The 22,376-nt window shown below is 49.1% G+C and overlaps 1 protein-coding gene across 1 annotated transcript; it reads right to left on the reverse strand.

The window, feature by feature from the left end:
• Positions 1 to 16,348: 16,348 nt before the first annotated feature.
• On the reverse strand, positions 16,349 to 20,865 carry LOC127317567 (aquaporin NIP2-2). The gene is made up of 5 exons (XM_051348132.2): positions 20,521 to 20,865; positions 20,183 to 20,407; positions 17,704 to 17,898; positions 17,547 to 17,608; positions 16,349 to 16,996 (listed from the first exon to the last, which is right to left on the reverse strand). Exons 1-5 carry the CDS (start codon positions 20,683 to 20,685, stop codon positions 16,750 to 16,752), a joined length of 894 nt encoding a protein of 297 aa, XP_051204092.1. The 5' UTR covers positions 20,686 to 20,865; the 3' UTR covers positions 16,349 to 16,749.
• Positions 20,866 to 22,376: the final 1,511 nt, after the last annotated feature.

Consider the following 22,376-nt stretch of genomic DNA (forward strand, 5'->3'; position numbering starts at 1 on the left):
AGTTACGATTATTCAGGGTTATCACTAACGGATGTAATCAAATGTTGTGGCACAAGTGTGCAACCTCTGCAGAGTGTAAAACTATTCGAATAGCCGCGTCCACGGTTAAGGACGGTTGGAAAGGCCATACTGTTCCGTCATCAGATCATTTTTCAAAAATGTGACATGTGACTTGTGACTTGAACTTTAAAGGTGAATGGTGAATTTGACTTGAATCACAACAGAGTTGTGGGAATGACACTAATGTTCCCACTTGAGTTAGTTAGCAAATGAAGAGGCTTTTATTAAATGTTTGTGAACTAAAATTGGCTTTATGCAAATAAACTTAGAGCTTAGTACCCCCTTACTATAGTTGATAGTGCTTACATTAGTATTAGTTTGCGAGTACTTTAAAGTACTCATGGCTTTGTCCCTGGCTATTCAAATGGCCAGACTATGAAGGAGAACAACAGTACGAGGAAGATGGACAGCAGGACGTCTATGACAACTAGGACCACTCCTGACGTCAACAGTTGCCTGTGGAACAGATGGACCACGACCGCTACTACTTTGCTTCCGCTATGTGTTTTGTAATAGGATCTCTAGATCCACTATGATGTATTAAGACTGGATCATGTGATCCTTTGATGTAAGACAATTATGTGTTGTAATGAATGATGTGTTGTGATATCAATCTATTATGTCTCGCAACAACAATATTCCTGGGATTGCGATGAATGGCATAATAGGCATCCGGACTTAGAAATCCGGGTGTTGACAAGTAGCTACAGAATAAATACCTAAGACAGAAGACTTTATTGAAGGAACATGCTAGGCCTATCGATTCTCCATTCTGGAAAGGATTGATGGAGGTCAAACAAGAGTTTTTTCTAGGGGTTTTTTCAAAGTGGGTAATGTCATGAATACTCGCTTCTGGGAAGATACCTGGTTAGGGAATACTACGCTGGCCCAGCAGTATCCATCCTTATATAATATTGTACATCATAAAAATGTCACAGTTGCACATGTATTAAGTCAAACCCCACTGAACATTACTTTCCGAAGGACGTTAACTAGTAACAAATGGACTTTATGGGTACAATTATGTCGTAAACTCATGATGGTAAATTTGAATAACGAGGATGACCGCTTTGTTTGGAATTTGCCAGCTAATGGTTTGTTTTCGGTGAAGTCGATGTATGAAGATCTAATGTGTGACCATACTCCTTTTCTGAGAAAGTATCTATGGAAGGTGAAAATTCCACTTAAGATAAAGATTTTCATGTGGTTTTTGAGTAATAAGGTTTTGCTAACCAAGAATAATTTAGCTAAACGACATTGGAATGGGTGTACAAAATGTGTTTTATGTGGGGAACAGGAGACTATTCAACACCTCTTTATTGATTGTCATTTAGCTAAGGTTGTGTGCCGTACGGTTAATTTCACTTATGATCTTCCGCCTCCAACCAATATTACTAATATGTTTGGTAATTGGTTAAATGGAGTAGATAGACAATCTAAGGTATTTATCCGGATTGGGGTTTTTGCTTTATGTTGGTCTATTTGGAGGGTCAGAAATGATATTGTTTTTAATAATAAAACCTCTTTTCATTTTTTGTAGGTTATCCACATGGTTTCTCATTGGGTCCAGCTTTGGGCCCTCCTCTCACCGGAGGGACAGCGGGATGCCATGGCTTCTGGATGCACACGGCTCCTGATGGTCTCTCATGATATCTTGTGCCACGCTGGTTGGCGACATACTAGAAGGCTATGTTGATGAGTAGTCATAGTATGGGTTGTTTTCGATGGTTGATTTTTTGTATCAATCCTCGATGATGCGTGAGTTGTAAACGATACCATATTTAGAACTATTTTTAATAAATGACCGTGTGCATCGTCATGATGCAGAAGCCGGGGTATACCCCTATTTCGAAAAAAGCTACTTCCATTACTGATTGATGGATCAAGGTACAAATGAGATGCAAGAGCCAAGCCAAAAAAAAAAAAAAATTGTCCACTGCGTCCTACATAACCTGGAACCTATGGAAACGAGAGGAACATACGTATCACAAGTTGATGCTGCCGTCTTTTGTTGCTTTAGAGCATCTCCAGCCGTCTCCCTGTCGAGGTTCCCGGCAGCCCTTTTTTACATCCGGACGGCGTTATTCAGCCCAGTCGTGTTCCCGGCTTCTCGCTTCCCTCCGGATTTGGTCTTTAATCCATCCGGAGAGCCCAGACCTCCCCGGCTTTCTGATGCCTGGTCGGGGACTCCGCACGAAACAAAAATGCGCGAAACGTCGAGCGGGCCCGCGTTGTCGGTGACAGAACGGGTAGTTTCCTCCATTTGTTTCATTTTCCCTCCAAAATACGCCGCATAGAACAATTTTTCCCACCAAATTTCGGAGGAGCTACCGCCATTCCCCCCCACATTTGCAGCTCCTCCTCTTCCCTTCCACCACCATGCCACCGAAGAAGCTCGCCGCCGATGGCGCGCGGAAGGCGAGAAAGCCGCGGGAGCCAAAAAAGAGGCCAGCCGTTCAAGTACCTCAACGTCTTTGCCCGCATCGAGAAGTGCGAGAAGTGAAAGGAGGTGCGCAAGAATCTCGCGAATAACAAATGCGAGCATTACAACCCCGACGATCCAGCCCCTGCCGCGTTGGCCGGCCGCCCCGAGCTCGGCCAGAAGAAGCTGAAAGAGCTTTAGAAGGCGGGCCATCCAGCCGAAAGGTTGTAGGTGTCCTTCGACAAGTGCTGGGCCGACGCGAGGGCGCACACCACCGGGAGGGACGACAAGCACGACGTGCACTGGAAGGAGATGCTCGCCAACCAGGGCGTCCGGATAGCCTTGCTGAAGGAAACCTCCGCGGCGAAGAAGAGGAACACCGACCTGGCGTTCCTGATCGGCGGCAACGACGGCAAGATGGACGAGGAGACGAGGGCTTTGTACGACGCCCATCGCCAAGACATCCTCTGGCGCCCATCGGCTGCTTCGTCCTCCGCTTCGACGTCTACTCCCGCCGCTGCGACACCCGCCACCGATGCTTCGCCGGCCGATGCCGCGCAAGACGAGGCTCAGGAAGGGACCGCCGATGAACCTGTTATCCTGTAGCTTCTGTTTCGATCGCCGGAATGTGGCTAATCCTATTGTCAAACTTTGGTGATGGTTTTGTGTAGCGGGAAGACGATTTTTGAAACTATCATCGCTGATGGGCAAATACCGTGATGCGACTGGGAAAATGTTGCCCTCCACGCTCTTTTTACATCCAATCCAACGTTTGTTATTTTTGGATTTTCGCCCGTGAACCTCAAACGGCTGGAGATGCTCTTACATGCGAGAGAGGAGTTGTTGCATCTCAGTGTAGTCCTCAGATCCCTCACATAGAGTTCTAGTGTTTATCTTTTCTAGGCTTGGCATGTTTTTCTTACTGCCAATGCCACATAACCTGTAATTACGTGTTTCCCCTTCTTTAATATACATGAAAGCAAAGCCCATGTCGTTCTCTTATTTTTTTACGTCGTATATTAGTAGCCCTGCACGTTCATTTTTTCGTTAAAAGGAAATATATTAATATAAAATGGATATCAAGAAAGGTGCATTGATATATTTCACCGAGACACCACATCACTAACAGATGACAAAGAACTTGAAAACAAACAAATTGACTTAAAATAAAATTTGGATATGGTTCTTAACGAACATAATGGATTAGAACTGAACTTTTATTATAGGTTACGATTTTTTATCGAATTTAATTATTATTAAAAATTAATTATAATAATATAAAAATGTATTCTTCAAAAATGTTATGATTTCGGGTTACCCAAAGGAGTCTTACACCCGCTGGATTATTTCCGGTCAAGATTCTTTTGGCAAGAAGATAGTGAGACGAAGAAATACCGGTTTACTAAATAGAGTGTTGTTTGCCGTCCGAAAGATCAAGGAGGGCTCGGTGTTCATGACCTAGAGGTTATGAAGAGGGCCCTTCTAGATAAATGATTAGCCAAGCTGCTTACCGAGGATGGGGTCTAGCAAACCATTATGAGGAGAAAATATGTTGGATCAAGTGGGATTCTCAGATATATTGGAAACCTCGGGATTCACATTTCTGGACTGACCTTATGGTGACAAAGAAATATTTCTTCCCATATGATTCTTTTTCAATAAAGGATGGATCGAAGATAAGGATCTAGGAAGATAAATGGTTAGGAAACACCACACTCCTAATATCATACGTCTGTTATCACCAGAATTTGACCGAGTCGGAGGTGGGCCACGATTGAGAAAGACTTGAAGATATGCATGGAAGGAAAAACAAGAATTGGCCTTATACACGAAGTTGGGCTGAGTTGCCCATTGTATCTGTATTTTAGTGGATCGTATCTTTAGATTAAAAGTTAGAGTTTTACTCGTGCACGGTTAGGTGCACGTCCGAATTAGAAAGTCCGCCGGACTATAAATATGTATCTAGGGTTTATGGAATAAACAACAACACAACGTTCACCCCAAAACAAACCAATCTCGGCGCATCGCCAACTCCTTCGTCTCGAGGGTTTCAATCAGGTAAGCGACATGCTGCCTAGATCGCATATTGCGATCTAGGCAGCACAAGCTCCACGTTGTTCATGCGTTGCCCGTACTGAAGCGTCTTTGATGGCGGGCAACATAGTTATCATAGATGTGCTAGGGTTAGCATAGCTCTTCGTATAAACATGCTTACGTAGTGCAACCCTCGCATGTCTAGCCGCCCTCACGCCTATCTCAGGCGTGGGGGCGGCACCCTGCTTGTTCATCATCTAGTAGATCTGATCCGTTACGATTGCTCCTTGCTCTGCAAGGATTAGTTTAATATCTGCAATAGTTAGGCCTTACGAAGGGGGGGAGGATCCAGCGGCACGTAGGGTGGCGTTCGCAAGTCCTAAACAGGATGTTCCGATGATCAACGTCACGTTGGTTGTGTGGCCTTGTTTAGGATCGGCTTACGAGCACCGTGCGTGGCCGCGAGGCCCAACCTGGAGTAGGATGATCCGATTATGCGGTGAAAACCCTAAATCGTCGTAGATCTCATTAGCTTTATCTTGATCAAGCAGGATCACCAAGTATTCATGCACCCCGTACGGATCATGGGTGGATCGGCTCTTTGAGCCGATTCACAGGATAACCTGAGAGCCGATCGAGGCTCTTATTTAATGTTTACGTGTATGCCATGCAGGAACTAAGCGAGGCATCCCCATCACCTTCCTGACCAGGTATAGGTCAGGTGGCACGCCCTTGCACTTCGCATCGCCGCGTGTGACCAGAAGAGCATTGCGGGCCGTCGCTCGGAGGGGTCTCAGCCAGCCGCAGCTCTAGGCTCTTCCCGGCTCTACCGTGTTGACAGGCCGCTGCCCGCCGGTGGGTTTTGGCGATCAACACATTCTGGCACGCCCGGTGGGACAATCATCTACATCAACCACACCGCCATCTACATCTGAGATGGCGGCGGACGGCACGCCAGTCACCTACGAGGAGCTGCCTGCTGAGCTCAAGAAGAAACATGACGAGATCAAGGCCACCCTCGAAGCCGACCTCATCGGCTCTTTTCAGAGAACCCGTACCCATGGCATCAGATGGAAGGGGTTCTCACCACAAGGTGCACTCGATGGGATAGATCTCTCTGCCCCGTCAGAGGAACGCACCAGGGCCCTACGGCAGGAGATCAACTACTTGGTGGCTCACTCGCTACACCGCCACTCTGAAAACTTGGTCAACGTGTTGGAGCGTCTCGCTCTGCGCGTGATCCAGGAGATCATGAGCCACCAGTACTCGCCGTCAGGACCAGCTCTCGGGACGCACCAAGGAGAGTTGCCACTCCAGTCCCGTCCACCGTTGCCATATGCGTTGGCAGCACCAGCTGAAGTGCCGGCTACACCGGCATTCGTCGTCTACAAGATCGGTGGTGACCCTAGTGACTACCAGTTCTTGGCTGAGGCGCCCAAGGAGATCCCTCAAGGATACGCGTGCACGTATGTGCCAGATTGTGGCAACTGGCCACTCTCGAACCAGGCCACAACGTCAGGGACTCCGGCGCAAACAGGAGGAACGTCAGCAACAGAGCTTGAGAAGCAGACGTGGCTAACTAAGTACGCCACCCCGACGAAACTCCAGAGCCCAGCTCCTGCAGTTGGCTCAGAGCTGGAAAAGCAAACATGGCTGGCTAAGTACGCCACCCCGGCGAATCTTCAGAGTGCAACTCCTGCAGCCAGCACAGCGGATCAGATCAGTACCATATTGAGAGACCAGTTCGGCATGGTGCCGAAAAGAAGGGCAATCGGCTATTCCAAGCCGTACCCCGACGAGTACGAGATGATCCCGCTGCCACCTAAATATCGGCTCCCTGACTTCTCCAAATTCAGTGGATCGGATGGCTCCAGCTCCATCGAGCACATCGGCCGATATTTGGCGCAACTAGGACCGGCTTCAGTGTCGGATCAGCTACGCGTGAGGCTCTTTTCACAGTCCCTCACAGGATCGGCTTTTGGATGGTATACCTCTTTGCCAGCAAACTCCATCCAGTCTTGGAAGCAATTGGAAGAACAGTTCCATACGCAATACCATTCAGAAGCTTCCGAGTCTAGCATTGCCGATCTAGCGCAACTACGTCAGAAGCGCGGAGAAACGGTGACAGAGTACATCCAGCGCTTCAGGAATCTTAGGAACCGATGTTATTCGGTTCGTATAACTGAAAAGGAAGCGATCGAATTGGCAGTAGCTGGCCTTGCAACACAGCTCAAGGACATGGCCTCCCAAGCAGATTATCCCTCGCTGGCGCACATGGTTCAGAAACTATCAGCATATGAACAGCGCCACCCAGACCTGTACCAAGACAAGTTCAAGCGTGCAGTAGTCATGGTCGATACAGAGGAAGGTGAGTTGCCTGCGGGAGACCAAGAAGTAGCAGTGGCTGAGTGGACTCGGGGAGGAACCCCCGTATCCTGCAAATGGGTAAAGCCACCAGGGCCGCCCAGGGGATTTGATTTTGACGTGACCAAGACTGAACAAATCTTCGACCTCCTGCTTAAGGAGAAACAGTTGACGATTCCTGAAGGTCTCAAGTTCCCTACGGCGCAAGAGCTAAACGGAAAGCCGTACTGCAAATTCCACAACTCGCTTTCCCATGCCACCAACGACTGCAGGGTGTGGCGTCAGCACATCCAAGCGGCGATAGAGAAGGGGCGTTTAATTTTCAACCAGTACGCCATGAAGGTAGACACCCAGCCCTTCCCCGCCGTTAACATGGTAGAAGTCATCTACCCCGAGGGCTGCCAGCCAGGTCCCACGTTCAGCATCAACATGGTAGGCCCTGGGAACCACTCTGGCAAGGATGGAGATGAGGGCAGCTGCTCTCATAGCAAGGACACAGAAGAGGCCGCTCCACGCGATCGGCTCCATCATGATGGCAAGCGCTACGTCACAGAGGGAGAAGTGAAGAACATAAGATATCAGCGACCTCTCTCTGATCACCTCCTCAACAAATATGTGAGTCAGTATGACCAACGCCGACGGTCCAACTGTGATGACGAAGGAGATCGTCTGGCTAGAGAAGCCAGAAGACATCGTCGGCAGGATCGCGATGAGGAGGAGCACGAGCGCCGTGCCACGGACAGGCCAAGGGAGCAAGATGACAACGCCAGACACTGGGACTGCCCTTTCTTCAGACACTGCTGGGATTCAGGAATGAGCCGATTGCCCACAATTGGCAATTGCCCAGAATGCAACAAGAAGAAGAAGGAGGCAGCCAACGTGTCTGTGTTTGAGCGCTTAGGGCCTCTCCCACCACCAAGCAAACGCGCTGAGTCACCTCGTTGGGCAGATCTTGAGGATTCAGAAGACGAGGGACTAGAAGAAGAAGAAGACAGGTACCACCGTCCAAGGTGGTGCCCTGACGGACTCAGCCGTTCACAGAAACGCAGGGTTCAGCGGTTGCGCGGCCTGGAGGAAGCCGAAAGGTTATACCTGCATACGCTAAGAAAGGCACGGCCTGATCTGGCTGCAAAGGTTCAGCGAGCCCTGAATGAAGAGGGTCGTCCACGGAGAATGGAGTGGCGCCCCAAACAAAGGAGAGCCGATGATGAAACATCGGCTGGCACGAACATGGTGTTCATCCTCCCTTCAGAGTTCAGTGCTCCAGGGTTAGATGAGACATCCGTGGCACAACTTGACTGCGGCCCACGGCCGGTTATCTTTGAGAAGCCACAAGATAAGAGCTACAGGCATCTGAAGGCCCTATATTTGCGAGGATATATCGATGGGAGGCCCGTGAACAAGATGCTGGTAGACACCGGAGCGGCAGTTAACATCATGCCGTATTCTATGTTACGTCGGCTGGGACGCTCTAGCTCGGATTTAATCAAGACCAATGTAACATTGAGCGATTTCAACGGCCAAGCGTCTGAGGCACAGGGAGTTCTGAACGTGGATCTGACCGTAGGAAGGAAAACTATCCCTACAACGTTCTTCATCGTCGATAGCACGAGCAGTTATCTTTTGTCTTTGGGAAGAGATTGGATCCACGCCAAATGCTGTATTACCTCCACGATGCAACAATGCATAATAAAGTGGGATGGAGATTAGGTAGATGTCGTCCAGGCCGATGATTGATTGAAGTTTCAACGGCTGGCATGAACGCATGGGAAGCAGCAGGCCAAGAACCCCTCTCAGGCATCAACTTAGACGACTGCGAACGCATCGATGTGACAAAGGGAAGGGTTAAGCTGGTTTTATCCACCGGCCTGACCATGTAGTCGAAGCAAAGCGACGTGTAACTTGGCGAGGCTGATCCTTGTGATCGGCCCCAAAGGTCTATGAAGGGACATTACGGAACCTTCAGTCAGTGCTCCAATCATTATGGAGGCCGATCCCAGCAATCGGCCAAAATTATCCTCACCACATGTTCTGCTTGTGTTCACCTTTGGCCCTATCAGGAGCCGACGTGCGAATTACAGAGCCGATATCTGCCATTCTTTAACAGATTCGGCTCGGGGGGCACCTAAATACTGGAACAGATGCAGGGGTACATGTGTGCAATGAATACTGGGGGCTGATAGGAGAAAATCGGCCAGTAAGAAAAAAAAACAAAAATTTACAGCCGATGCAAGGGCATCGACTTTAGAATTGAAAGGCAGCCGATGCGCAACCATCGACTTTAGTGGAATTATGCAATGTCTATCGAGTCTCCACCAGATCCAGGCCAACGGTGGTACCTTCTGTTGCCTCGAGTGAGTGAAACAATGGAAACTTCTTCAGCTACTTCGAGCCGATCCGGGTTCCTGAACCCCGTTGTCAAGGATTTCCAATCTTTGGGGCTAGTTCAGCTGAGACGGAAGATTATCGGCTGATTGGAGGAAGAAAGAGGATCGGCTGTGGCGCGTTCTCTTTGACATTCTCGCCCCGAGTAAGGCTCGGGGGGCAGTAGGCGCGAGTAAGACTCGGGGGGCAACAGGCCTAGTGGATACTCTGTAAGAGCCGATGGGGATGCCATCGGCTGATTTTTCATTGCAGCCTCCTTCACAGATGATGAGTATTGAAAAGGACCATTGGTTTTGGTTGGAAGAATTCCAAGGTTTTCCTGAAGATTCTGCATTATCCGCCGGAATTAAAAAAAAAAAAAAATCATCAGTTGAAGAAGGAAAGGGCGAATTTCGGAGGTCCGATGCGGTGCTATCGGCTCATTACGCATTGGCAAAGGGGACAAATCGGCAAGGTCAGTAGAAGGAGGAATCGGCTAAATTAAACTCAAAGGAAATCGGCAAGATCAAATTGGGGAAAGTTCTTCATTGATTAGATTTCTTACATAAAGAGCTGATTGCTCTCAAAAGGAAGTACTAGGGGATACATTGCCCCATCTACTACTACTGGCCCTATTCTAGAGGTCCTATCTACGGGCCATTATCGCGCCCTCGTCGTCGCCGTCGTCGCCGCTGTCGGCGCTGCTCCCGGCGGGCTCGTCGTCGCTCCAATGGCCGCCGACCGGGTCCTCGTTGTCTTCATCCTCTTCGTCAGCGTCGTCCTCGTCGCTGTCGAAGTCGCTAAGATTGCCCGGCCAAGGGCAGAACCGCTTGGCCGGCGGCTCGTCGGAGGAGCTCTTGTCGTCGTCCTCCTCCTCCTCTTCCTGCTCCTCCTCCTCCCCGGAAGAGGTGAAGTCGCAGGAGAAGCTGTCGTCGTCGCTCTCCTCCTCCGTTGCCCCAACGGCGAGGAAGCGGAGGTCGCTCTCCCCGTCCGTCGAGGACTGGTCGTCCTCGGACCAGATGGAGAAGTCGTGGTCTGACTCCTCCCCGGCCGCAATGGCGCGGCGGATGTTCGCTGCATGGACCTCTGCCGGATTGTACTCCGGCGTCGGCTCGCGGGATGCGGAGGACTGGCTGGAAGGACCCGATGGAGCAGAGGAGGAAGAAGACATGGTGGCAGGAGGGCTTTTTGGAGTGCTAGTGCGATGGAGATACGGAGGAGAACTGTGCGTAGCGGTTAAATAAAAGGAGATATAGTGGAAATTCAATGCCACAGCAGTTTCCGAGGAAGTGGTGCCTAAGAAAAAAAAAAACTGCCAGATCACGCGGAGAAGTTGAGGAGGCAGGGCATCATGATGAAGGATACTGCGACGGTTCTGCCACGACATGACCCGACGAAGGAAAACAGAGTGATTTTGGAATTACCAATTCCAAAACCAGGGGGGCATGTGTTATCACCAGAATTTGACCGAGTCGGAGGTGGGCCACGATTGAGAAAGACTTGAAGATATGCATGGAAGGAAAAACAAGAATTGGCCTTATACACGAAGTTGGGCTGAGTTGCCCATTGTATCTGTATTTTAGTGGATCGTATCTTTAGATTAAAAGTTAGAGTTTTACTCGTGCACGGTTAGGTGCACGTCCGAATTAGAGAGTCCGCCGGACTATAAATATGTATCTAGGGTTTATGGAATAAACAACAACACAACGTTCACCCCAAAACAAACCAATCTCGGCGCATCGCCAACTCCTTCGTCTCGAGGGTTTCAATCAGGTAAGCGACATGCTGCCTAGATCGCATCTTGCGATCTAGGCAGCACAAGCTCCACGTTGTTCATGCGTTGCCCGTACTGAAGCGTCTTTGATGGCGGGCAACGTAGTTATCATAGATGTGTTAGGGTTAGCATAGCTCTTCGTATAAACATGCTTACGTAGTGCAACCCTCGCATGTCTAGCCGCCCTCACGCCTATCTCAGGCGTGGGGGCGGCACCCTGCTTGTTCATCATCTAGTAGATCTGATCCGTTACGATTGCTCCTTGCTCTGCAAGGATTAGTTTAATATCTGCAATAGTTAGGCCTTACGAAGGGGGGGAGGATCCAGCGGCACGTAGGGTGGCGTTCGCAAGTCCTAAACAGGATGTTCCGATGATCAACGTCACGTTGGTTGTGTGGCCTTGTTTAGGATCGGCTTACGAGCACCGTGCGTGGCCGCGAGGCCCAACCTGGAGTAGGATGATCCGATTATGCGGTGAAAACCCTAAATCGTCGTAGATCTCATTAGCTTTATCTTGATCAAGCAGGATCACCAAGTATTCGTGCACCCCGTACGGATCATGGGTGGATCGGCTCTTTGAGCCGATTCACAGGATAACCTGAGAGCCGATCGAGGCTCTTATTTAATGTTTACGTGTATGCCATGCAGGAACTAAGCGAGGCATCCCCATCACCTTCCTGACCAGGTATAGGTCAGGTGGCACGCCCTTGCACTTCGCATCGCCGCGTGTGACCAGAAGAGCATTGCGGGCCGTCGCTCGGAGGGGTCTCAGCCAGCCGCAGCTCTAGGCTCTTCCCGGCTCTACCGTGTTGACAGGCCGCTGCCCGCCGGTGGGTTTTGGCGATCAACAACGTCATAAAGCTGATTCCATAGATAAGGTGTTGGGATCCACCCCACCAGGATGTGTCGTTCAGAAGGGACCTTGTTGGGGCCCGGCTTGCATCCTGGACTGACTTTCGACGTCGTTTAGCAGTTATCCATCTATCGCAAGGGCCAGATGAGTTCCGTTGGAACCTTAACGAGAATGGTAAATTCTCTGTGGATTCCATGTATAGAGCGTTGATCCAACCTATTCAGCCGGTGGTTAATAATAAGTTAATTTGGAAGAAACTGCTAAAAACAAAAGTATTCGCGTGGTATATTCTTCGTGGGGTAATTCTTAGTGAGGAAAACTTTGCAAAGAGAGATTGGCAAGGAAGTCAAAAGTGTGTCTTCTGTCATCATGATGAAACAATTAACCACATTTTCTTCCAATTTCAGTTTGCGAACTATATGGTCAATTATACAGATAGGTTCAACCTTATATCCACCTTGTAACATTACCGATATATTTGGAAATTGGCTTAATAGTGTGAAGCATAGGTTCAAAATACTTATAAGGGTGTAAGCGTTTGCCATTATTTGATCGCTTTGGCTATGTAGAAATGATAACAAATTTAATGATAAAAATTGCTCTCTTATGCAGGTTATCAGCCGGTGCACCGGTTTGCTCCGTTCATGGTCGTCTCTTCACCGTACAGAGAATCGCAACCTATTTATGCAGGTTTTTAAACGACTGGAGGACACGGTGAGAGAATTTATTACTCAACATTGGGTGACAGCATAATCTATTACCACCGGTTTAGGAGCCACAGTACATGTTCACGGACATGTATCGATCTTTTTTATTCATGTTTTATTTCGAACGTTGAGCGGCTATGTGCATCTTAGTTATGCAAAGGTCGATGTAATATTTAAACCTTTTAAGTAATAAAACCTTTTTTAAGTTGCTCACACCAAAACGACCTGACGCGTAACCCTCTACCTCCTCTCCCGCCCCCTCCCGGGCGATGGTGGAGGATCCCGCCCCCAACCCTAGCAGCCGCCCCTAAGGCTGCCGCTGTTGCCGGCTCCGGTGGCGGTGTCCCTTCTGTCAAACGACGATGGGGAGGAGAGGGCTTCCATGGTGGCGCATCATGGGAGGTGATGACGCGCAGGTTGAGGACGTCGGGCGGCACAGAGGCTTGGCCGGGGCCTGATGCACTTCGCCGGTAGCCATCGAGGAGTGGTTGAAGTGGTGGCTGCCTTCGCCCCTGGCAGCGGTTCGTTGGTGTTACGCATGATCTACGCCACCTTCTTCTTCCCTGGTGATCTGGCAGGAGTGACCGGCGGCATGGGGGCTGCTGGTCTTGCTTTATTTTGGTGGCGGTCCTCGGGTTTCTCGCATGCGAAGATGAAGACCTACCGGAGGTCAGTTTGCCTTGATCTGGTTGGAGAGATGAGTTCCGGAAAGCTCCACCGACGAATGAAATCGTGCTTCTTTTGCCTGGAGTTTGCTGGATCGGGTGGTATTCGGTCGCGCGCACCCATGTTTTTATTCCGACTGTTTGGTTCAGGAGGAAGCGGCACGAAGCTCTATTATGTGTTAACATCACGTGACTTTTTGGTCCATGGTGAAGTCAGAAGAAGGAATATCATGAAGGTTGGATTGGTGGACTAGCTAAAGGGGCTTCAAGTCTCCTCAATGTTGAGGGACTTGCTTGGCGATCCAGGCTCCGCAGTGGTGGTATGCAAGTGGGAGCGGCAGCACATGTGAAGTTCAGAGTCCTACCTTTCAGGGTGAAAACCCAATGTCTGGCTTTAACTGGTTGTGCCAGACAATGACCTTGTTTTGAGAGCGGGGATTATCTTCAGGGTGAAAACATAAGACCTTTGGTCGGGCAATAATGACGCTGGTGCACCATTCTCTTCTTGAAGGTGTCGCTTTTGGAGAGTCTGTATTACAGGTGTTGTCACAGTGGTGGTTGTATTAATGTTGCTAGTTCTGGAATGCTGTAGCGGGGCTTTTATTTCTTAGTTTTTTTGTTGTTGTGTGCATTCGTACTGCCACTAGGTTGTTGCGTTGTTGTAGAGGTTAGATGTAATTAGTATCTTTTAACATTAATATATTTCCTTTATCGAAAAAGTAATAAAGCCTTTTATCAAAAAATTCTGCACTAGTAAATTCAAGATAGGTCGAAGACTCGCAGTTAGTTCTATGACGAATACTGAAGACGCATCTTCTTTTTTGGTTTCAGAATGAGTATTGTTTCTAGAAGATAGGCTACATGTGTCCTTTCTTAAATACTGTTGGAAGACCAGTTCACTTACCGTGCGTGGAAGAATCAGTATATCCTATTCTTCTGTACCGATACTGGTCGTGTTAACGAATCCAATACGGTAGCGGATCCAGATTCGAGGTGAATTCAATCGTTCCGCAGAGTTAATAAGAACAGCCGTACTTTTGTCAACCTTGCAGATCCAATAGCTAGCTAGCATCGTACGCGAACACAAAAACACGATGTCAGTGCGGAAACGCAAACACCACTTCTACTCCGGTGCTCCCCCTGGAAAAATTATGGGCACGTCAAACACGACAACGGTGGAGATCTTCCTATACATGTCCGTAAGTAGGGGCACGGTCATAATTTCGATGTAGGTCCACCGTCCGTACAGTCATGTACAGGTTTGTATGGTCCGCGTTGTGTTGTACCTCGTTATTGTACAACATGGGGTGGTACTTAGATGGATGAGATCGTTAACTCGTCACGTGACCTCTTTTTTTCTTCTTACATGAGGTACACATACCGTATCAATACATACGGGTATACATGAGCTGGATATGGGTTTCGGCGGACCCAAAACATGAAAAAAAAAGCCAACTATGACCCTTCAACTTTGTTTAGGGGGGAGCACCGGAGCAGGGCTCCGCAAACACCAAAACCCGCCGGAGACTCGGTCAGCCATCCAGTGTACTCTCCCGGCAGATCTACTCCTCGAGATCATCGCACGATCTGACACACGCACAATCGTCCGCAGCGCTGCCACCTGCAAGCTCTTTCGTCGCTACATCCTCGGTCCTTCTTTCATCCACCGTGTCACACAAAAAGGAGGTATCGCGCCTCCGTGCATCCTTGCCTACCTCGACACCCACGATAACAATCGTTGGCGCACCCGTCCACCGCCATTGTCGTGTCCCCTCTCGTTGGTGCACCCGTCCACCACCGTTGTTGTGTCCCCTTTCACGTCAAGCTTTGGAGATAACCTCCTCCGTGAGTACTATCCCATTGCGTCACGTGGCGGCCTCGTGCTTCTCCGCCGTCGCCACGTCAAAAGGAAGCTCTCCAACCTGTGTGTGTATGACCCTATCACCGGCCACCGCACATTCCTCTCTGACCCGCCAAACAGCTGCTCAAACCCTACTGAATGCTTTAAAAGGTGTGTCTTGCTCACCGCTGTGGATGGCATCGATTGCTCCTTCTTGCTATTGGTGCCCAATCTGGTCACCAAGTCAAACAATATGAATACAAGAACCCTCGAATTCCATATCTCCAAATCATCGTGTGCCACATGGGCACCTGCTATTAAGAGCAGCAAAAGTACTCGCTTCAATTTGTGCGCAATGTGCCAAGACACAGTCGTCCTACACGGTGGTATTATCCACTCTCTGGTGCACAATCAAGGCTCGATCATCACCTACAACATCTGCACAACAGAGCAGGGAAAGATAAAGCTCCCTGTCCATATCAGCAACTTCAAAGGACGGCTCTACTTGGGATCATACTACTCGCATGAACGACGGAAGCTGCTAAAAATATTTGGCGTTGACGGCTTCATGATATATATGTGGAATCAGCTGCCAAGCGGAGAATGGGCACCGGAGGCCGTGATGATCGATGCAGAGGAGAAGCTGCGGTCACTAGAACCAGACATCATCAACGGTCGGCTTGTGCTTTCTAACTTCCAATGCTCCAACGAGTGGATCAGTCCGGTGTTTTTGCTTATATACCAGACTGTTTCTTCAGCGAGATGCCGTCGGGTAGTGCTCACCGTCCTTGACTTGGAGACGAAGGAGATACGCATGCAAGAGTACTCGATTCCTCCCCCGGTGCTCTTGGAGGTTGATCTGCCGTCTCAGCTACAATCCATGAAAATATTTTCCATAGCTAGGTTAAAACAACCTCGTTGGAAGCGTGCATAGGTGCAAGTGCAATATTACATAGTAGTGATTGCAATTTTTCTCGCATTGTTCTTTTTTTAATAAAACTGAAGGGAGGACATTTGTTCCTTACTATTTTATTAAAGGGATTTGCTAGTTCTCAGCTAGTCGAGAACTAAATTTGTGCTCAATCAGGTCCTACACCATTTGATTTACTTCGTGATTCCTGCTAGTCATCAGTTCAATTACAACATGAGTTGCAATTAAGATTTGATGACATCATTTTACTGAGAACGAAACTAGTTCTTAGTCGACAGAGAATTAGTCACACCCTTTATTAAAAGATGGCCAAAAGCAAAAAAAAAAAAGATGGTAAATTTATGAACCTCTTTTCAACTGATACCGGGTAACATACAAGCAAGCTCCTCAGCTGCATCATTGTCGGTTGTGCAACCTCTGACGCAGTACAATTGACGAAAGAGGTAACATAGACATATGCACGTAGGCACATGGAGAAAACCAGAAAAACACCAAGACGTATACATGACATGTACTTACGCTGTGTACGTACGTATCCGGGGTACACATACGGGCACGAAGCTCGGAACAGGGCGAGCTACGTTGTACAGGGTACACATACACACACGTAGATGACCGACCGATCGTACAAATTAATGGCCGTCTTCTTCCCGGCCGCGCTCGCGTACACGCGCACTTACGTACGCACGCACGTCCCTTATACAGGCATAGTGTATAGAGCATAGAGCTGGCCGTTCAGACGTGGTCGAAGTCGTCGGCGGCGGACCGCTGGCTCTGCAGGCGGCGGAGCTTGAAGGAGGAGAGCTTCTGGGGGCCGTTCATGGAGGGGGCCTCCTCGAAGCGGATGTAGGTGTAGACCCAGGCTCCCGAGAGGGTGCCGATGACGGGGCCGAGGAAGTAGATCCAGAGGCCAGTGTAGACGCCGCTGGCCACCGCCGGTGCCAGAGTCCTCGCCGGGTTCATCGATCCTCCTGACACAGGCCTGCAATTGCAACTCGTTTCCCCTCGTCTTAGCTAATATGCTTGATGCTACAAGTCAAGCTACATGTCATTTGTGGAATTGTGGTCCTATGTACGTTTCTAAGGTCTACTACAATGAATTCATATAGTGCGTGGCTTTTCTTCTTCGACAAATGGACTTGTATTATGTTTGTGTATATACGATCAGAGGTAATGTCTACCTGTTAGAAGGTTCAGAGAATCCTAATCAAATTAGTTAGTGAACTAGTATGTATGTACTGTTGTTAAGCCACGAACCTAAACACTAGTAGTTGTCGCCCCGAGCTGAGTCGGTTTCACTGAACCTAGCGATGGACTGTACTCCGGCCGTGTTACATCACAGGAGTAGTGTCACCTAAAGTAAAGTGCTACGATTTCTTCATGGAAAAGCTGTATATATGGCCTGTAGAAGTCAATTGCTAGTCACTAATCTAACATGAATGTTCTTTTTACCGGCCCCAACGAACGCTTGGCAACTAAAGTCAGTACGTCCGGTGGTTAGCAGTTAATTCGTTGTTGGTATATATAATTACCCTGCGAAGATGGACGTAATGCAAACCGCGGCACCAACTGCTAACCCCGCCAACTCACCAACCTGCAACAAAGCAAAAGTATCGTATTAGTAAAAATAAGCTCGCTTAACAATTATACTTGGATAAAAAGAAGAGGAGAGTCGAAATAAAAAGTTACCGCTCTCGAGTCTGTTGCGACGGCGCAGGTGACGAACATCATGTTGAAGGTGACGATGATCTCGATGACGAGGGCGTGCCAGTGCGGCCCCGTGGGCGTCGTCGTCCCCATCACCGAGATCGGGTGCAGCACCGCCCGCAGCACGAAGGCGGCGCACATCGCCCCGGTGAACTGCGCCGCCCAGTAGAAGGGCACCTGCATCATCACCGTCACAGACAAATCAATTAGCACATAGCCACCATGTACACGATCGATGGAAGAAGCCGATGGATCAAGACGTACACCATCGATCGAAGGCCACTACCCAAAGCCACATATGGTGCGCACGTAGGTAAACGTTACGTACGCGAAGGTGATGTGACGCAGGGGTATAATGCAGCCCTAGCTTTTGACTGACGATCGACGTCCTTGTTATGCATATGCGATATGCTCCTCCCTAGCTTGACGTACATGCACGCTAAGCTTACGTCTATGGCTAGCAATGGGTGGAGATCATCGGGATATATACCCTGAAAAAAACATATATCGTACGAATAGTCTCGAGCTCTTGTCTGGTCTGCTCTATGAGCAATTGAGCATGCACCACACGTATAGAATCAGCTCTTGTCGTCAGACACAAAGTAGCTAGCACTAGGCCTGGCCTGTGGAGCCATGGAGATGGTGGCTGTCTAGAGCGTGCCTGCAGGGACACGTCGGAATCTTTCACCCAAAGGAAAGGCTGTTGATGTCTTCACGGTTGGTTAATTGGGGTCGAATATGCATGTTTAAGCCATCGGCGTCAACGTCTTGTTTATACCGTGCGATTGACTTGAGACGGGAGAGGTGGTTAATTATGGCTTGCGAGTTCATGTCACCGCCTGCCGCTTTCAAGAGAGATCTGCTGATTAGTTTAAGCTAGCTAGCCCATGTTCTACGAAACTCATATCTACTCATGTATGCCGCTTGTGCCCGACAAGCAACATTCTCATCTTCGCCGCTACTAGTGTATATTTTTCCTCTAATTTTAAAAAGGCAATTAAGCGAATGTCAAACCCTATTGGCTGGCGCCACCGGGTGTGTGCAATTAGTGGAGACTAATCAAGCTTTCAGGGCTAAGCCATGTTCCCCAATAACCAGATAACTCTACATCAAGATGCTCTTTATCCATCTAATCCCACGGAATAGTCTTCTTGTCTTCCCTAGCTAAATAAGTTTTTTGTATATATTTTCTTATATATCCTCTTCTTGTGTGACGAACTGACACATGAGACATCACTATATATATAGCTAGGGAACTGAAATATGTAGTGGCTCCTACGTACGTACTTATGAACCCGAGTTCCAAAATTCTGCAAAAAAACCTACGGATAGAGGTGCCAGTTTTTAAGCCATGTTCCCCAATAATAAGATAACTCTACATCAAGATGCTTTATCCATCTGATGCCAATGAATTATTAGTTGTCGTGTCTTCCCTAGCTAAATCCTTTTATTTAGTTGCATTTTCTTATTTCTGTGCGGCATGCCCCGACATGGAACCTGAGACCTGACTACCCCCTTGGAGAACAATATAGCATGGGTGTCTAAATTTTAAAACTGATGTTCTATAGCTACTCCATCAAGTCCCCAAGTTGTGCTACGATGTAGAAACATATAGGTGCATGCATATGTGTCCTGTTTGATTGGCTATACTGTTTCGGATGACTAATATGTTGTGCATCCAGTTGGCTGATCCGTGTGTTTTTGTTGTACGCTTGTTGCAAGTAGCTCAGTACCCATTTGTACATGTTGCATATAAAACCTTGCTTTCTTAGAGCAGGTCTAACAGACCCCGTAAAAGGGGCAAACCCGTATAATAACTGCCAAAATAAGGGATTGGGCGCTACCCGGCCGTCTAGCAGACCCCGTAAAACTGGCCCCCGGGTCGATTTTTTACAGTTTTGGTTACGGGGCGGCTCTTCGCCCCTTACTTCTACGGGGCGGGAGGCTGAATACAGGGCCAACCCCTCATCCCATTTCACTAGGGCGCGCGGATATTTCAGAATTCCCAACCGTTTTCCCCGCGCCGCCGCCATAGCTACCCGCGCGCCGCCGCTGAAAACAGAATATTCCGTAGGATTCTGTTTTACGGGGTGGGGATACAGGGTCTGCTAGCTCGGACGAGTTTTCGACCAGCAAAAAGTGAATACAGGGCCCTTTACTCGTATTTTAAGGGGTAGAAAAGTAAAGGGTCTGTTAGACATGCTCTTAGCTAGGCTTATTAGCAGGTCAGTAATTATGTGCGTCCATCCATCATGCAGTAGTGAAGACTTGTTAAGCCGTGACTAACTCCTAGTTGCACGTCCATGCTACTAACATGTTGACAGCTAAGTCCTACTGAACTCCTCGTAGCTAGGACACTACGTACGTACGTAGTACCGCCAAAGAAGAAAAAGAAGCTGCGCTCTTGCGATCGAGAAGAAAAAGTATGGTCTGGTTTCTCTGAAGAATGGAAGAAGATTACCTGAATCCAGGGGAAATGCCGGAAGCAGGCGAAGGAGAGGGTAACGGCGGGGTTCATGTGGGCGCCGGAGATGTGACCCGTGGCGTAGATCATGACGGTGACGATGAGGCCGCCGACGAGCGACTGCCCGAGCTGCGACACCCTCGTCACATCCTCCCCGTAGAGGGACGCCGCCCCGCATGTCACGAACACCAGCAGGAACGTCGCCACAACCTCAGATATCACCTGCATATTAGATACCACGTCAGCCATCACCCGCAAGTGCAAAATTAACTAGATCGACGATCATCGATCGATCACACTCTCTGCATACAGTCATGGCTGGTTTATGTCCTGACCTTCTTGGGGAGGTGTGGAGGGAAGAAGTCGGCCAAAGACTTCTCCTGGTAGTACATGCTGGGCGCGAGGCTGGGCGCCCCGTCCTGCACGGTGGACAGGTCGTGGATCTCGTTGGAGTAGTTCACTCGCGAGGTGCTCCTCGGGGTGCTGGAGGGTGCAGCCATTTCCGACCTTGGGGTTGAGCTCAAACTCTATATATGGTTGATGATCAGCAAGCTGTTCTGGTCAGCTTGTAGCAGTAAGCTAACACTACATACAGCTTGGAGCTGCCGGGAAGAAGACGAGGCGCCCTAATTGGCTCTGTTACATATGCTGCTTTGCTTGCCTGCTCTCCGTTCTGCAAGGAGCACGATGGGTATTTATAGGTGGAGATGGCGAGATGAGAGGGAGGACGCGTCCCGGTCTTACTCGGAACGGGGAGGGAGGTGACAGGTGGTAGGCGCGCTATTCCACTGCAGGGGCGTTGCCTTTGCGTTTGTGGCCGCGCAGGCCGGCTACATCCACGGCTACCCGTCGGACACGATGGAAAGGGCGTGCTAAGAAGTGAGAGCGAGAGCAGGGGTGCTGCAGCTGATGCAGTGATGCTACTAGTATACGTCAATGCTGCCGCAGTGAGTAACAGACTAACAGTAGCGGTCTCCGGTTCTCTTTTGCAAAGGTAACAAATTTCACTTTAAAAAAAATTGTATGTGCAAAATTTCACTTTTTTTTTTTGAACAGAGGAGCGCCCTAGAAGGGCCACTAACCTTTCATTAAAATAACAGGGGAGGTACAAAAAGGTTACAAAGGATCCCATAAAATGAGAAAAACACACATAGGTCCCTAGCTTTTGTAGGAAAGACCTTGCTAAAAGTTCTGAGAGTACAATCTAGTCCCTCCTCTTCTCCACTGCGGAGCAGCAAACACAGCTCGCTGCAGCCATAGACGACGGCGGGGACAGCACCACTTGCCGTCGGCCTGGCAAAGCTCCCAGCGACTGCGCCGATGAAGGGCCTCCAAAAGGAGGTTGAAGACTTGCCGGAGCACACCGGTGTTGAAGAGACCATCTTGGTCAATGAGATCAGCGCTCAGATCATGAACGCTGCAGAAAAGCTCCATGAAGAAAAGGATCTTGGACCCCGACGCTGCTTCAGGAAATCACTCGAAACACGGCACCACGACAGCAGGGAAGCCAACCAACCATCAGACCCAAGATTACTGCCAAGAATCTGGCGAGGTAAGCAGATATGAGGTCGATGGTGACGGATCTGAGCTCTTGTTGGAGCAGCTTCAAGAGTCTCCACTTTATTACAGCAAGAAGGAGTTGGGATGGAAGGAGCAAGATCCGCCGAGGCAGAATCCCGCCATGGATGCAGCATCAAGGTGACAGCATGAGATCCACCGATGCTCTTCTCCGTTCCAAGATCAGATCGAAGAACTAGAGGAGAAGCATCACCAGATCCGGATCTGACCACCTCCTTATTCGCCAGGGGAAGGCTAAAAACTACAGAAGCTAACTCTAGAAGAAACCAGACCTCTCTCCCACCCACCGTCGGCCACCGTGGCCGCCGGCGGCGAGGGGGAGAGAGGCCGGTGGAGGGAGCAGAGAGAGGAAGGCTCAAGAAGAGCAATTCTCCACAGGGGTACTGTAGCGTAACGAGAGCTAGGAGGGAATATTGTGCTTTTTGCAAAATTTCACTTAAACTTCTCTTTCTATGCCTCCCGTAGTTTTATCGACCATTAAATGCCTCCCGTAGTTTTATCGACCATTAAACGGGAGGCTGCTTTGTCGGGGATCGCGGGGGCGAAGCACTTGGGCCGAGATCATGCCACAAAAGTAAACCTTGTATTGGTGCCGGTCCGTTACCGGCAAAAA

This window comes from Lolium perenne, chromosome 7, assembly GCF_019359855.2.
Source record: "Lolium perenne isolate Kyuss_39 chromosome 7, Kyuss_2.0, whole genome shotgun sequence".
NCBI lineage: Eukaryota > Viridiplantae > Streptophyta > Magnoliopsida > Poales > Poaceae > Lolium > Lolium perenne.